The sequence below is a fragment of the Euprymna scolopes genome, chromosome 6, assembly GCF_053919585.1.
Source record: "Euprymna scolopes isolate OS-2025 chromosome 6, ASM5391958v1, whole genome shotgun sequence".
Taxonomy (NCBI): Eukaryota; Metazoa; Mollusca; class Cephalopoda; order Sepiida; family Sepiolidae; genus Euprymna; species Euprymna scolopes.
Genome location: NC_136487.1, coordinates 65,332,752 through 65,349,084, shown reverse-complemented (window position 1 = coordinate 65,349,084; position 16,333 = coordinate 65,332,752). Strand labels below are relative to the sequence as shown.

The 16,333-nt window shown below is 37.2% G+C and overlaps 1 protein-coding gene across 1 annotated transcript in view; it reads left to right on the top strand.

Annotated features, from left to right (window-relative positions):
- Window positions 1–2,756, top strand: part of LOC145277671 (zinc finger TRAF-type-containing protein 1-like) — a 40,592-nt gene extending 37,836 nt beyond the window's left edge. Inside the window, exon 4 of the mRNA XM_080129335.1 lies at window positions 86–2,756. Within this exon, the coding sequence (XP_079985461.1) occupies window positions 86–477 (392 nt within the window). The 3' untranslated portion in view covers window positions 478–2,756. The remainder of the gene's footprint in view (window positions 1–85) is intronic.
- The last annotated feature ends 13,577 nt before the right edge of the window (window positions 2,757–16,333 follow it).

The following is a 16,333-nucleotide window of genomic DNA, read 5'->3' as shown; positions in this document are numbered from 1 at the left end:
TCCACAGGACTATTTTTCTTTTCTTTTTCTTATTCATTTTCATATAAGTGCTTATGTCCACTAATTATATCACTGTGTATTTCAGACCTTCAGTTACGCCCCTTCCGAACAGATGACTTCATTACAAGACTCTTCTATGAAACCAGTCGCTTCTCCTCCTTTCAGCATCAGTGGGTGTTAAAGGCCAGAGTGGATCATAACCAGAAGGACCCAACACTAAGCAGCAAGCGTACACTCAGTTATCAGCTGGTTCTCAAGAGCCGTACTACCAACCCTCTGAAGGTATTATTCATGGCTCTTAAAGGACCCTATGGAGAGCTGAAAGTCACTCCATCAGTTTATGAATTTGAATTCTCCAATGACACCACAGAAAGTGACTACCATGAGTTGCCAACAATTGATGTACTGGAATGTAACAAACTGTTAGCATCCAAAACAATCAATGTACGGCTTGTACTTTTTCAAGTGCAGCAGTAGCATTTTATTATAAGATAGGGAGGGGGAAAGTACACAGGCCTTTGTCTTTGGGCAAAGAGGAAACAAATGATTACCGACCAATTCCTATGAGATATATATATATTATTTTTTATTTTATTTTTTTTTTTTTTTTTAAGGTTATTAATCTTTTACTGTGACACAATCCTCCCCCTCCATTTTATCAGAATTTTTCATTTTTATTTATTTCTCATTTTTTTTTTTTTTAATTTTTTACTTCGAACAAGGAAAAAAGTCAAAAGTATTCTGCACAATAATTTAGTGCAATTTTTCTTTTGAGCCCCCCCCCCCAATTCCCTTTATTTCTCATTAAAAAATTCCACCAGTTTTAATCTCACAAATAGAGATGGAAATCACTAATAATAATCTTCCTTGAACTGTGTTCAGTTTAATTTCAAATTTTCATGCCATTTTTCTTAAATATAAAGGCATCCACTTTAAGTTAATCCTATTTAATTCTCTAAATGTTCAAAAGAAAAACTCCAATTGATTTGAGAAATTTTTATCACGTTTTTTTTTTTTCATTTGTTTTTTTAAAAATTGTTCATGTCTTTCCTTTGTCTGTGATGGAGAATTGTTTACACTCTTAATTAGCCTTTTGCATAATGAGAATTTTTATTGAAGCTGGTTCATTATCCTCCGCCCCATTTTGCACTCTCATGCTAACCGCCACAAATGAATTTACCAGGAAGACAAATCTGTCCCTTAGTATATGTTGCACATGCTTGATTACCTGTTTTTTTTTTTTTTTCCTGATAAACTAAAGATGTCAAATGATACAAACTTATAAAAGAGAAAAATGCTGCTGACTTAAGACCTAAAGAAAAAAATCACTTGAATTAACTACACAAGTTGTATAAACATTCCAAAATTGTTTTTGATTATACAACCTATGTTATGCAAGTACATTTTGTTTAGAAATTCCTAAAATGGGGTTGTATTCTGAAGGAGTTGGCTCTTTTTGAAGAATATCTCTAATAAACGGAAAGAGAGAAAAGCATACATTTTTTAAATAAATATTGTACATCTTTAGTATAATTAACAATCTTCTTTTAACATCACCAATGAACTTAGTCTAATCACTCTCTTCAGATGTCATAATTTTCCAGTATGGTGGTCTTAAATTTTAAATACATACACAGAAATTGTGCAGCTGCAGTTTTATTTACTTCACTGTATATCTATTTTCTGAGTGTAATAGGCAAACTGCTGATCATGCCAAGATATAAGACCTGGTTTTCGAAATGTCTGCCAAAACAATGGTCAACTAGAGCCACACACATACAAACTCCTGCCCCTTCCAGTCCCTAAATATTTAATCTTTTCAAGATTAATCATCTGTTATGCACTGTATTAAAAGAGAAAACCTGAACTATTAACTTTATAGATGGTGAACTGATCAAAGCTTTTTAACTTGCATGTCAAAACTTCCTTGGAATTTGTCTTTCGTGTTGCTTTTTTTTTTTTTTTTTTTTTTTTTTTTTTTTTTTTTGTCCAACCTCAATTGCCATTCGTAATAAACGAAGTAAAACACACACTTTTTATCCAATCATAATCAAAATAGAAGTATATTCCTCATTTTTGCTACAAATTCAAACCCAATTTATTAGCTGAATGCCATCATGAAATAATAGACATTGTTATACTTTTGTGGGTAAATTTATTGTAGCAATTTTCCAACCACGCTTGTTTTCAGTGTGTTATATTTTTGTAATTGACTGTATTTCAAACCAGAGTCCAACTAAAATATAAAAATTAGCTCTTTTTGTTCTCTTTAACTTTTTGAAAAGAAATTTTTTTTACGTGGATACATTTATAAGAAAGATGAGATAGTTTCTTCAATTAGATAAGGAATTTGAAATGGATTTATATCAAACTATTTACTGCAGTTAAACATAAAGTGGCCCATTTTTATACAGAACCTATCGTTATTGTTTTAACTAACAGTTAAAAAAAAATCTAATTCATCAACTTTAATTTCAAAACTATTCTGTTAAATGTATGGCAAAAGGTTGATTAAGAATTGTTTGTTTTACTTTGAAGGAGAACAACTAGAAGCTAAAGCCTCACATGTTGATGGTCAATCATCTTTACTTGTTTTGGTTGCCATGGCAACAGATATCTTGGGTTCTCTGGAACTTATCCAGTGTTAAATTAACAACACATATTGAAATGGATTAGTTAAATCACAATTATATGCCATAAATTCTATTTCCCTTGTGTTGTCATGTTTGAAAATAAAGCTGATCTATTGAGGTTCATTTGTCTTCTGTTGACTTATTTCTTAATGTTGTTAAATATTACATTTTTTTTATTTATTTATTTTTTTTCAAAGTTACGAAGATATACTTAATATTGTCACATAATTTTGTTCTTGAGAAGCTCCTGAACAATTCCAGTTCCAAGGGATTTTTTTTTTTTTTCCCCTACAAAGTGTAATTTTGGGTTTTTTAAAGATTTGTTCCCCCCCCCTTTTTTTTTTGTCCAGAAAACTTCTAGGTTCGGGGGGGGGGATGCAGTATAAGCTAACGGAACCCTTTAAACTATACTTATTTATAATGTAAAGAATGAGTAAATAAAATGGAATTAACTTCAATTATAACTCTTGATATCTTAATATCGAAAGTAAATAAGATATAAACAAAACTTAACTTCCATGAGAACTATTTTGCTTGTAAAGCAACAATCCAGGGTGTTTGAACAAATGCATTTCAGATAAAAACATGTGTCGTCGAAATTAGTATAAATTCCAAAAATTGTGGAAAATGACTCATAAAAGATGTGCTAATCTATTTTTGAAAAAATCAGACATTTTAATCAAGCTTTTTTTTTTTTTTTTTGAGAGAGAGATCTCAAGGGAAGCAATGGAGGCAAGTTAGTTTGTCAAACAGAATTGTCATACAACTCTTCCACATTAAAGCATGATAAAACTTGATTGTTTCATAAATTAGTAATTTTTTTTTTTTTTTTTTTTTTTTTTTTACGTTTTCGGAATTTATAATTTCAGCATAATACTTGAGTCAGATGTTTTTTGCTTTATTTGAAATGCATTGGTTCAGGAGTCCATTATACTGCACAATCACCAAATCCAGTGATCCATTTATGTTGGTCTCTAAACTAGACTGGTTTTACCATGTTTGCATCAAATATTTGGCAAGTTCTTCATTATTGCTAAATAATTGAGACAATACTTTAGGAGACAAAAGTTGCTTTGAAGAGCTCTGCCTTCTAACAAATTTAAGGGGTGAGCACACATTTAGATTTTAACATTTCTTATCTACAAAAGTAGCTACCCTATCTTACATAACTTGGGAGTTCATGTAATTTAAAGCGAATAAAAAAAAAATAATAATAATAATTTACAAGTAATTAAAATGGCTAACTTTTTCTAAAAAAAAAAAATAATAGAAAACAATCTTGGATTTTTTTTTGTAAGAACATAAGCCATTTGAATTGCAAATTTTTATTTTTCTTGCTTTAAATTACATTAACTCTCAGGTTATATAAGATAGGGAGACAGCTATTTAATGCTTTCATTGAAACTAGTCTACTGACAGCTGATTGAATAAGCAACAAAAGATGCTAAAGTGATTAACTTAAAGGATCATTTTCATGAACAATATGCAGTTTTCATATGCTTAAAAATTTTTTTTACATATATCTCCCTAATATAAAAAAAAAAAAGTTTACACACATTTCCTTAATATACACATATCTCCCTAATATAAAAAAAAGTTTAGGATTCTAGAGAATTGTATTTGTGATTTGTTTTTAAAATCTTTGCAAAGTATTTTGTTTTATTTTCTAATCAAATTGACACAAATATGAAAACATCCATTCTGTTTGGTAAAATCACTAGTAATAGATAGTGTTGAATGCATTTTCAGATGATGCAGTTTAATATTAAACATGACAAAATCATGTTTACACATCAGTTTTTATTAGATCACTGAAGTTAAGCAATGGGTAATACCAGATGGGTATCTGAGAATAATACAATTTATTTGGGAGGACACCTTCCTGAGAAAAATCTGTACGGTGTATGAACCTGTGACAAATGAAAATATATGCCAAAAATTAGGTAAATTGATCAAGTAGTTTTATTTTTAAGCTATTAAAGGGATTTTGTATTACAAAATAAATCTTGCCAGTTTTTAATTGAGTTATTTCCCTTTGAGATTGTTTTCAAAATCATGGAGGAACGTCATTCTTCTGTTACTCATAAAATTGGATTTTCGCATTAAAAAAAAAACAAACAAAAAAACCCTACTTGATCAGTTTATATGAATTTTGGAATATTATATTTTCGTTTAGTCACGGGTACATACATCATACAGATTATTTTTATTATACAGGGGCAATTCTAGACAAGAACTGAAATTAAAAAAAAATAATGCTATCAAAATGTCTCCTTACCAGGATTATTCATGGAACTGGGGGTCACTGGTGAATTTAACATTCCCTAGAATTTTCCTGATTCAGAAGCCAACTAAATCGACTCATGGTACATGATGGATGTTGAGCATGTTCAGAGAATTCAGACCAATGGAAAAATTTGAGGAAATAATTGAAAACTGGTGTGAATAAACATAGTAAGTGGACGTGTTTGTTGTTCAAAAACAAACTCTTACATCATGTTATTTGGTTTAATGTCAGTTTTACATACTAAAGCAGCTTTTACAAATTGATTTCCAAATTAACTTATCTCTAAGCTTTTATTCTCTTTTTCTCTCAAGCCTATTCTTATCACTTCCTTTCACATATATGCTGCCAACTAACTTGAGAATGTTCAGCCATTTTTCTCTGTTTAACAAAGATCTATGTGCCCACATTAAAAATGTTTTAGATATATTGACAATTTCGGTTTGGAATATATTTAAATTTATTTGGACAGTTAAAAAAAAACAAAAAAAAACGTTGAGTTGCTTATTCAGAGCGGCACTTAAAATTATTAAAAGTAAATACAGAAAAGTTTGTATGTCCTTACCAGTCACAAAACAAAAATGAAATATTCCAAATATCACGTAATTTTTTTTTAATTCAAGAAAATCAAATTTTACCTCGTGTCAGAGGAAAAGTAGCAGCTATAGCAAAATTAAAGGAAAACAATTAACTTTCATTTCAATTTTTTTTTTTTTTTTTTTTATATAATATCAGGAAAAACAACTTAAACATAAGATTTAAAACCAAACAAGAATTTAATAACAACGTATCTTTTTAATTTTTTTTTTTTTTTTTTTTTTTTTTTTTTTTTTAGAAGGGTCGTTTTATACAAGTTGAAAACAAAATTTGAAGAATATTAAAATGGTTTTGACCTTCACTTATTGATTAGTAACGAACGGCAAATTTGTTTTTCGAAAATAAAAATAATAAAATAAACTATTTGATCAATTTTTGTGATTTTTGGAATATACCACTTTCATTCCGTGACATGGAGATACATGATAATTTTTCCCCCCCCCCTTTTTGTTTATCATCATTAATGCCAATTTCAATAAACACCAACGTTGGCCCAGTTCCCCCTCCTTTCTAGATAATTTCTTTCGACACAGAATGTTCTCTATTCAAAAATATTTGTCCATGGGTTTCAATTTATATTAAATAAAATCATTAGTCCTATTACAAAATAGAGAATAAGGAGACACTTTTTTGAATCGTGCTTACGATATGATTTGTTGATCATTAATACCAAATATTACTCATTTAGCATCTGCATTTTAAAGGGGAATTCAACAAATTTTTTTTTCTGGGTTTGTCGTGATAATACATACTTTGGAAGCATTGATAAACAGACTCGAAGGTGGTGTAAAATGCGTTCTTTATTGTCTAGTAGTAAACGTTGCACTGAGAAACAATGGCGGACGAGATTCATACGTCACGGGCCAAGGGGCATAACTCTAGGCGACTAATAGTCTCTTAGCCTATATTATGACATCCCTTCCCTTCCATATATATGTATATAGTCCAAGGGCGATATTTAGCCTTTATCTGATTAAGGGATAACATAGTCTCTAATATATTATTTAGCTTGTCTCCATTGTTCTAGGGTAATGGTATTGTCTCTTTTTTTTAGGATAGTGTAACCTATAAGTTCAGTTTCTGAGGAGCATTCACTCGTCTCTGAGATCTTCTTAATTCGGGGGTGAGTTTCTCAGTTCAGGTGTGAGGCGTGCCGCTGGAGTGTTGTTCGGTGGTCGGCTGTTCGATTTGTTTAGGGGGGGGACCTTCCTTCTGGGTGGGATCCGGTGGAGAGTCGCTGGGGCGAGGTTGGTCGGATCTATTTGCGGTTGTTGATCTCCTCCCAGCTGGTCTGAGGAACTGCCTGTTCCTTCTATAGGTGTTACCGTTCTCAGATTCAACTATGTAGGATCTGGGTGTCACGCTGGAGCGCTGAATTTTTCCAGGCTCCCATATCTTTGCTTTTTCCTGCTGGACATAGACATTCTGTCCTGCATGTAGGTGGGAGTGGTGTCTGTTATGTTTCCTGTCATAGCAGACCTTAGACTGATCTTTCTGTTTCTGTATGGCTGTCCTAGTCTGCTCATCGCCAAGTTGTTGCTTGGATACTAGGGGTGTCCGTATTTTTCGTCCGTTGAGTAACTCTGCCGGGGACTTAATGTCTGATGACAGTGGCGTGGCTCTGTAAGCCATCATTGCTAGGTAGCTGTCTTGACCAGTTTCCCCTGCCTTCGTCAAAATTTTCTTGCATGTTCCCACCATTCTTTCGGCGAATCCGTTAGACTTGGGGTAATGTGGGGACGATGTCCTGTGTCGGAAGCTGTACGTCCTGGCGAAATCCTTGAAGTCTTTACTTGTAAATTGTGGACCATTGTCCGAGTACAAGATTTCCGGCACTCCTTGTTCCTCAAATATCGTCTTAATACTTCTAATAATGGATATTGATGAGGCGGACGGAAGGCGTCGTACGAAGGGGTTTCGGCTGTACTGATCTGCCACAAGCAGATATTCTTTCCCTGCCAATGTGAACAAGTCTGTGCTGACGTACTGCCAGGGGTACGTAGGGGTTTCGTGCTGGAGTATTGATTCGGGCGGGATACTGGCTTGGTATTTCTGGCATGTGTGGCACTCTCGGACTATATCTTCTATGTCCTTATTTAACCCTATCCAGTACACCGCTGAACGCGCTCGTAACCTCGTTCTCTCTACTCCTTGGTGTGAAGCATGCAGCTCTTCCAGTATGCCTCTTTGCAACGAGGCTGGGATAATGATTCTCTCTTGAGTAGAATTCCATCCTGGACCCCAATCTCATCTCTGAAATTCCAGAATGGCAGGAGAATTCCTGGGCAGTCAGCCCGGTTGGAAGGCCAGCCGGTCAATACCATGCTTACAAGTTGCTTTAGGAGTGGATCCTGGGATGTTTCCACTCTTATATCTTCAACTCTCGTCGGCGCAAAGTTGAGGTATGAGATCATGCTATGGACGTTGAGATCGATCCCTTCAATGTGCCCACTGGGTCTGGGTGCTACTCGTGACAAGCAGTCTGCAATTGGAACTGTTTTTCCTGGGGTATATTTTACAGTAAAATCATATCCCTCGACCTTCAATAACATTCTAGCCAGTCTTGGGGGTGCTTGTGCTAGATTTTTCAATGCTATCGACTCCAATGGCTTGTGATCCGTATGAATTGTCGTTTTGTGGCCCCAAACGTAACTGTGAAATTTCTCCAGGCCAAAGACGATAGCCAACATCTCCCTCTCTATGTTTGAGTAGCGTGTTTCTGGTCCGGAAAGTGCTTTGCTCGTGAATGCTACTGGTCTGTCGTTTTGTAGCAGAGCCGCGCCTATACCCATTGAAGACGCATCTACCTGTAGCACTATTGGTTCTTTAGGGTCGAAGTATCGGAGTGTCGTATGATTTCCGATCTCTTTTTTGATTTCTTCGAATGCCTGTTGCTCCTGTGAAGACCATGTGAAGTCATTCTTCTTCGATGTTAACTCACGTAGGGGTTTTGTCAGTGTCGCGAGTCGTGGAGAGAATTTGTTCAAGTAGTTCACCAGGCCTAGGAAGCTGGTGAGCTGCTTTGCATCCTCGGGGGGTTGCATCTGTGTGATCGCCTCTATTTTTCGGGGATCTGGCTTGACACCGTCTCTTGAGATTATGTGGCCGTAGAAAGGGATTTCGGAGGTTTTCACCACAAATTTCTCTGAATTAAACCTGCAGTTTCTTTCCCTTGCTCTAAACATTAGCTGCCTCAGTGCCTTGTCATGGTCACTGCCGTCTTCCTCGAATCCGTACACTACTATGTCGTCGCATATGGATAGGACATTTTCGAGGTCTCCGAAGTTTTCCTGCATGGCTCTTTGGAACTCATCTTGGGCAGATTTGACTCCCATGGGGTACCTGTTGTACATGTATCTGCCATGTGGGGTAATGAATGTTGTGAGACGTCTCGACTTTTCGTCCAGTTTCAAGTGCCAGTAGCCGGACTTGATATCGACTTTTGTGAACCATCTAGCGTTGTCTAGTTCCGCAGTGATGTCTTTGAATGTCGGAGTCGCATAGTGTGGTCTGTGCACTGCTTTATTTAAGTCTCGGGGGTCGAGGCATAGCCTGACCGATCCGTTCCTTTTAGTGGTACAGACGAATGAGTTTACCCAGGGCGTCGGGTCCTTTACAGGGGAAATTATTCCCTGGGCCTCTAAGGAGTCCAACTCCAATTTCAACTTTCCTTTTAGGGATATTGGGACTCGACGTGGTGGGTGGACAACTGGTGGTACTTCGAGGTTTAAATGGATGGTGTGTTCACCTGGCAGACAACCAATGGAGTCGAATACGTCTGGAAATTCCTCAATGATTTTCCTCCTTTCTCCAAGGTTTCCCATCGTACATGGTTCCTGCACGGGGACCGGTTTCATGTCGTGCGGGGGAGTAGGCCGGGATGCTTTGTCCATCACATGAGTTGTGTCCGTTTTTATAGCCAAGTTAAGGGTGACTAGCCCTAATTCTCTTGATGTTTGGAGTCCTATTAGTATAGGGTCTCTTGATTTCACCACATGAAAGGTCGCTTTAACGAACTTGTCGCGGGATCTGACCCCTAAACGACAGGTCCCTTCTTGGTCTATCGTTGAGCCTCCAAACGCAATTAGCCTTATAGCTGATTTTTCCAGTGGTACTCCTTTCAGTTCCTTGAATACCTGTTTAGGTAACAGGGTGCTCATTGCACCTGTGTCGATTTTCGCGTCAACCTCTATTTGGGCTTTGCTGTTGCCTATCTTCAGTTTTGTGAAAGCTTCTGTGGTCGCTAACGGTAATTCCTTTACTGTGTGAAAGTACAGCTCCTCTGTGGAACTATCGTCGTTGCTACCCATATGTGCTGCTGCCATGTGGATTTTATTCTTATTATATTTCCTCTGTGGCTGGAATGACTGTCTGCGTGTGTGCCCCTCGTCTCCCATTTTAGAGTGGCAAACTTTAGCAAAGTGTCCCTTTTTATTGCATTTTAGGCAGTATTTGCCTTTAGCTGGGCATTTATATTGATGGTGTTTTGTGCCACAATTACCACATGTGGTAGGTCCACTGGGCTGTCTGGCTCTAACTGCGAGTGTAGAGCTGTCTTCTACTGCTGTTGTACGTAATGCTTCCATTTGTTTACACGTGGCTTCTTCTGTCTCGACGATTCCGAGTGCTTTCTCGATCGTGAGATCGCTCCCTTCTCTTATTAGGGACTTTTGTGCAGACTGTAAATAAATACCGAATATGAATAGGTCCAACACAATGGTCTCTTCCACCGTCCGACCGTATTCACACTGTTTGGCTGTCTGACGCAGCCGACTTAGAAATGCGTGTGCCGATTCATCCGCGTTTTGTTTACATTTTAGTAGGTTGTGTCTAGCTACACGAAAGTTCGATCGCGGATTCGCATATTCCTTAAAAAATTGGATATATTTATCCAATGTCCTTTCTTCTCCCTGTCGAAAGGGAAAAGTGTCACTTATTTCCTGGCCCTCGATACCAGACCATATTAGCAAGTAATTTAACTTTGTGTCTGAATCTACGTCTTTCATTGGGCCGTCGAAATATAAATGAACTTGCCTGATAAATCGGTCCATTGATTTGGCCAAATTTGAAGTGTTCCAATCGATTGTTGGAGGTGGTAGTTGCGAGTATGTATTCATCGTCGATTGCGAGAAAAATACCGGCACCACGTGTGTTTTGTATTAATTTTTTTTAGATCCCGAAAATGTTCGTTTTTTTTTTTTTTTTTTTTTTTTTTTTTTTTTTTTTTTAGGGTAATATTGTTACTATTCCTTTGATTCTTTAGAGGATCCCACTTCAGACACCATGTCGTGATAATACATACTTTGGAAGCATTGATAAACAGACTCGAAGGTGGTGTAAAATGCGTTCTTTATTGTCTAGTAGTAAACGTTGCACTGAGAAACAATGGCGGACGAGATTCATATGTCACGGGCCAAGGGGCATAACTCTAGGCGACTAATAGTCTCTTAGCCTATATTATGACAGGGTTGACCTTGCTAAATATCTCCCTTAACTTATTTTTCTGACAGTGTATCATTCAGATTTGCTCAAAGTCCACACAACTCGTCAGTATATGCAGTATTGGCATGTTATGCAAAATGGTGATTCTTCTCTTTTCAGTAAATATATGAGCAAGTGGCAATAAATGTGTCCTATTCAGAGTCCAGTTATTATTACTTTATTTTTTTTGATGTCATTTATTCTGATGATAGGTGTTACTTCGTATAATTTATTTTCACTACATGAGTTCCATTGTTCCAGCCAATGGACAATTAACTAAATTATAGGCCATTCTAAAGGCAACTTCACATACTTATAATTTCTATTAAATACCAACTTGTTTTTAACATGCCACAAATGAGAAGCTAAACCAAGGGAAACTGTTTTTAACTATATTACCTTTAAAATCTTTTATGTTGTCAACAAATTTATTTCTACAAAGGATTTGAAGAGTAAACAATTAAAGATAGGTTCTTATCCAGAATTCCTCTGTATATTAAAAAACAAAAAGAAAAATCTGTATGATATATGCACCCATGACAAAACAAACATATATTCCAAAAATCACCTAAATTAATCAAGTAGTTTTATTTTTAAATAAGAAAATCAAATTTTATGATTAACAGTGACAGTCTCATGCCACCATATTGAAAACAATTTCAAGAAACAAAGGGAGATAACAATCATTCAAACTTGCAAGATTTATGTTGTGAGCCCTACAAATTACTATTAATCGCTTAAACATAGTTTTATTTTTATAAATAAAATCACTTTTTTTTCCTTGGAATATATTTCCATTCTATTACAAATATATACAGATTTTTCTTTATTTTTACTTTTTCATATATGGGGGGAAAAAGAACCAATAATTCTTGTTTTTCTTGAGCTAAAACAATCGATTTTTTTTTTTTTTTGTCAATTTTAAAATTAATGCATCACCCAAATACATTGAAAGCATTTCCATATGTTTCTACAAACATAGTAAAGTAATAAAACCTAAAGCACATAAAAATTCAACAGGTCTATCTCATAACATTGATGGGGATGAATATCATGAAAAAAAAAATTAGTTTTAAGTATGGATGCTCTAAACAAACTATTGGATGTCATCTTCCTTTGGCCCTGAGGTCTCGTCTTCCTCTGGCCACTGAGGTGCCATTTTCCTCCAGCAATCCAGTGCATCCCCCAGGTTGTGAATATATCAGATAGGCAGCTTCGAATAACCAATAAGAACCCGTGGACAATGAGGAACGGCCATGATGAAAAATGTCTAGAAAAAGGGATTCATACTGGCTGGCCATCGTCCGGCATAAAAAGGACCCCTCAACCCATTTATACATCAGGCAGAAAGAGGAAAGCAATGGTGCAAACCTTCTTGCCCTAGAGGGTGGTGCCACAGCCACTCCGGAGGCCAGACTAGGACAGCCACCAGTCCATGACCAAGATGGTCCTAGTGCCCTTCTTCCATCTTACCCGACAGACCCCAGAAGAAACAAAAAGGAATTTAAAACTCAACTCGGTCATGATCTACTGAGCAGAAGAAGGTCCTCCTGTATGGCTACCACTACTCAAGGTTTGAGAAATGAGGACGCAGTGCAGGAGAGATACTAATCAAGTGGGTAAGAGTATCAAACTTCCCAGCGGAGAAAAAGGAGGCATCCTTATCCAACCTGCGATCCCTCATCTCATAGAAGAAGAGATACATACCACAAAAGGAAACAGACCTCATCAGATGTGAAGCTTTGAGGGCCACAGAAAACCACTTTAGGATACAAGATGAGCAGACAGGAGGTGGACACTGACATAGGCAATGGAGTATGCCAAATCAAAGTATGAAAAACAAAAGGGCAGAACAACAACCGGACGAGAGGATCTTTTTCCACTTTTATCCAGGAAAATCCAACATCCCTCCAGGTAGGATGACATCACAACAGCCTCAAATTATTCGCCACAAAAGAACCCGACTACATGTTATCAAAAGTAGCAGCCCTTGTGGTGAGCAATAGATGTCCCCTCTTATCTTATACAGTTCCTCTGAATATTAAAAAACAAAAAGAAGTCTGTATGATATACAATAGAATAGCATCTTAGAGAGATATCATGAGGAAGATATGTGAAACACAGACCGGACACCATTATCTGGATCACCACCGCCAATCACAATTCCCACAATAAACCAACTCCAACAACAACAACAACCACCACTACCAACCTCACCTTCATCACAATCCAACAAGCTGCTTCGGCACATGTTTACCACCATTGGAACTTGTGTGTCTCTAGAGTCTCCGACTGATATAAGACCTGTTTCCATAGATTCTCTGCTGAGAACCCCACTATCACTGACCCAGGACTGTACATCACCTGACCGGATGCCATTATCTGGATCACCACCACCATCAGCTGTGTTACCAGAGGCAGATGATGATCAGTTAGCTGTGGAGGAGGAGCTCAGTAGCACAATTGAGGGGTATGAGGATGGAGGACAGACTTCGTTTGTCCAGGAACCAAGCTTCCAGAAGGACTAAAGCAGTTATAGCCAAAGTCAACATTGCTCTCCAGAGGCTAATACCAATAACAGTATCCCTCACTGAACTTAACCAGGTCACACATGATGTAGCTGGGCTTTACATCGACAGATCTTTTGGTACAGGATCAACTGAAGATCACCATCAGAAAACTCTGTACCAAATACCGCCATTACAACATTTATAATACTGCTAGGGAGCTGGAGGACAAAATATCAGCACTTGGCCAGAGGATTAAAAACCAGAACAAGACCAAGTCCCAGAATCAAAACAAGCAGTTTAAAACCAACCAAAGGACTTTTTACAGGCAGCTTATAAGAGACATCATTACTGTAGGTAGATAGACCACTTGCAGAGGAAAACCCGGAAAACTATTAGAGACTTCTATTTGAAACAGGGCATATACAACCAAGAGACCCAGTGGATTGAAGATTTTAGGTTTAATGAGACCAATCCTGAGATGCCAGAGCGTCATAACTCCTGATCATTTCTCTCTGATAGGTTCATAAGAGTAGTAATTGATGGGCAAAAATCAGAAGCTCACAGTATAAATGCTGGAGTCTCTCAGGGGTCCATCCTGGGCCCAACTCTTTTCCTGATCTACATTAATGATCTTCCAAATCACACCCTTACATCATTCGTAGACATTTTTGCTGACGACACTACCATCTATGGTAGCACATCTAAGACAGTAAACGACCAAGTTCTCTCCGATTCTCTCTCCTCTGATCTTGATCACGTTGTACAATGGGGAAAGGAGTGGCTGGTTACTTTTAATGCATCTAAAACCAAGCTTCTATCTTTACATCATCAACGTTCTGATCCCCATCTGGCATCAATTAAAATGAATGGCTCTCGTCTTGGGGAAAATGGTCGGATCCTATCGCTCCAGTAGATATCTCACTGCTGATGCAATTCTCTATCTATATAAGAGCCAGATACGTCCAAGGATGGAATATTGTTGCCACATATGGGCAGGAGCTGCTAGAAAAGACTCGTCCTGCCTTGATAGGGTTCAAAATAGACTTCGTGGCCTGGTGGGAGATGTCCTTTTCTCTTCGCTGCAACCTCTATCTCACAGAAGAGATGTTGTCTCTGCTTTATCGTTATTTTCATGGACAGTGTTCGACTGAGCTTCAATCTATGGTCCCCCCTCGCCAAACTTTCACAAGAAACACTAGACTAGCTGAAAACATTATCAATAATTTTCCCCACTCTTTATCTGTGCCTAAACCTAAACATAGATTCTATGATCAAAGCTTCTTTCTTAGAACTGCACGCCTGTGGAATTGTCTTCCGTTTTCCTGCTTTCCAGCTGTCTATAATATGGTTGTCTTCAAGTCCAACGTGAACAAGTTTCTGATGAGCCGTTCCACTTAAGTTAACAAATTTACCGAACTTCCATTACTATCGATTACTATATTGTCCTTTTGACTACTCTACACTCTTTAACCCTTATCCTTGACTGGCCTATCGGCCTTGATAAGTGGTGACGCCTATGTAAAACAAAAAAAACAAAAACAAAAGTACCTTGGCATTAAAGAAAACAACATACACCATGCCAAGATGAGGGAGAAGGTTGGCAAAGAATATGCACACAGTGTGAGGAAGATATGTAAAACACAGCTTATTATTAAGAACAAAATAACTGCCATCAACCAACTTGCCATAACAGTAATAACATACAGCTTTGGCTTCATTGATTGGTGAAGCTATGAATAGTGCTGTTCTTGACTGTGGTGCCACAAAAACAGTTTGTGGACAAGTGTGGTTCTCATGTTATTTAGATTCCTTATCAGAAAATGATAGAAAAAGTGTACAATATAAAGATAGCCATAACAAATTCAAGTTTGGTGACGGCAACTGGATTCGTGCTTTGAAAACTGCCTGTATAAGGGCAAGATTGACACCTCTATCATTACTGATATTATAGATGCAGACATTCCCCTTTTGCTGGCTCAAGATGAGTTGAAATCTACAAAAGCAAAAATTGATTGTGAAGAGGATACCGCTATAATTATGGGACAAAAACTTTTGCTATCTTTAACTAGTAGTGGTCACTACTGCCTTCCTTTGTCTAAACAAAAGCAAATTCTTGTTCAAGCAAGTAGGAATCCAAAGGTCCAGGTTACACTTTGTAATAAGCATATGTCTCCAAAGGATGCTGCCCTGAAACTGCATCGTTAGTTTTCTCACTGTCCTCCGAGGAAAATCATTGAACTGCTACATAGTGAGGGAAATGATAATCAAGAAATTATTAATGAAATCTATAAGATATCGAAGAATTGTAAGATCTGCAAAGAATATCAAAGAGCCCCTCCAAGGCCAATTGTTGGCTTACCCATGGCAACTAGGTTCAATGAGTGTGTAGCTGTAGACCTCAAACAATTTGGGAAGGTTTATCTGTTGCATCTGGTTGACCATGCTACCAGACTTTCTGGAGGAACAGTAATAAGAAATAAATCTCCATCTACAGTTGTCAGAGAGCTCTTGAAAGTTTGGATTTCAATTTATGGTACTCACTGTAGTTTACTTACTGACAATGGAGGGGAATTTGCAAATGCAGAAGTTTTAGAGTTCTGCGAACAACTGAATATTAACGTAAAAACAACAGCGGCTGAATCTGCCTGGTCAAATGGCTTAGTAGAAAGACACCATCGTATCATGGGGGAAATGATTCGGAAAACAGTTGCTGATTCTGGCTGTTCACTTGAATTTGCTGTTATGTGGGGTCTCTGTGCAAAGAACAGTCTGATAAATGTTCATGGTTTCAGCTCATTCCAGCTTGTTTTTTCTCGGAATCCTACACT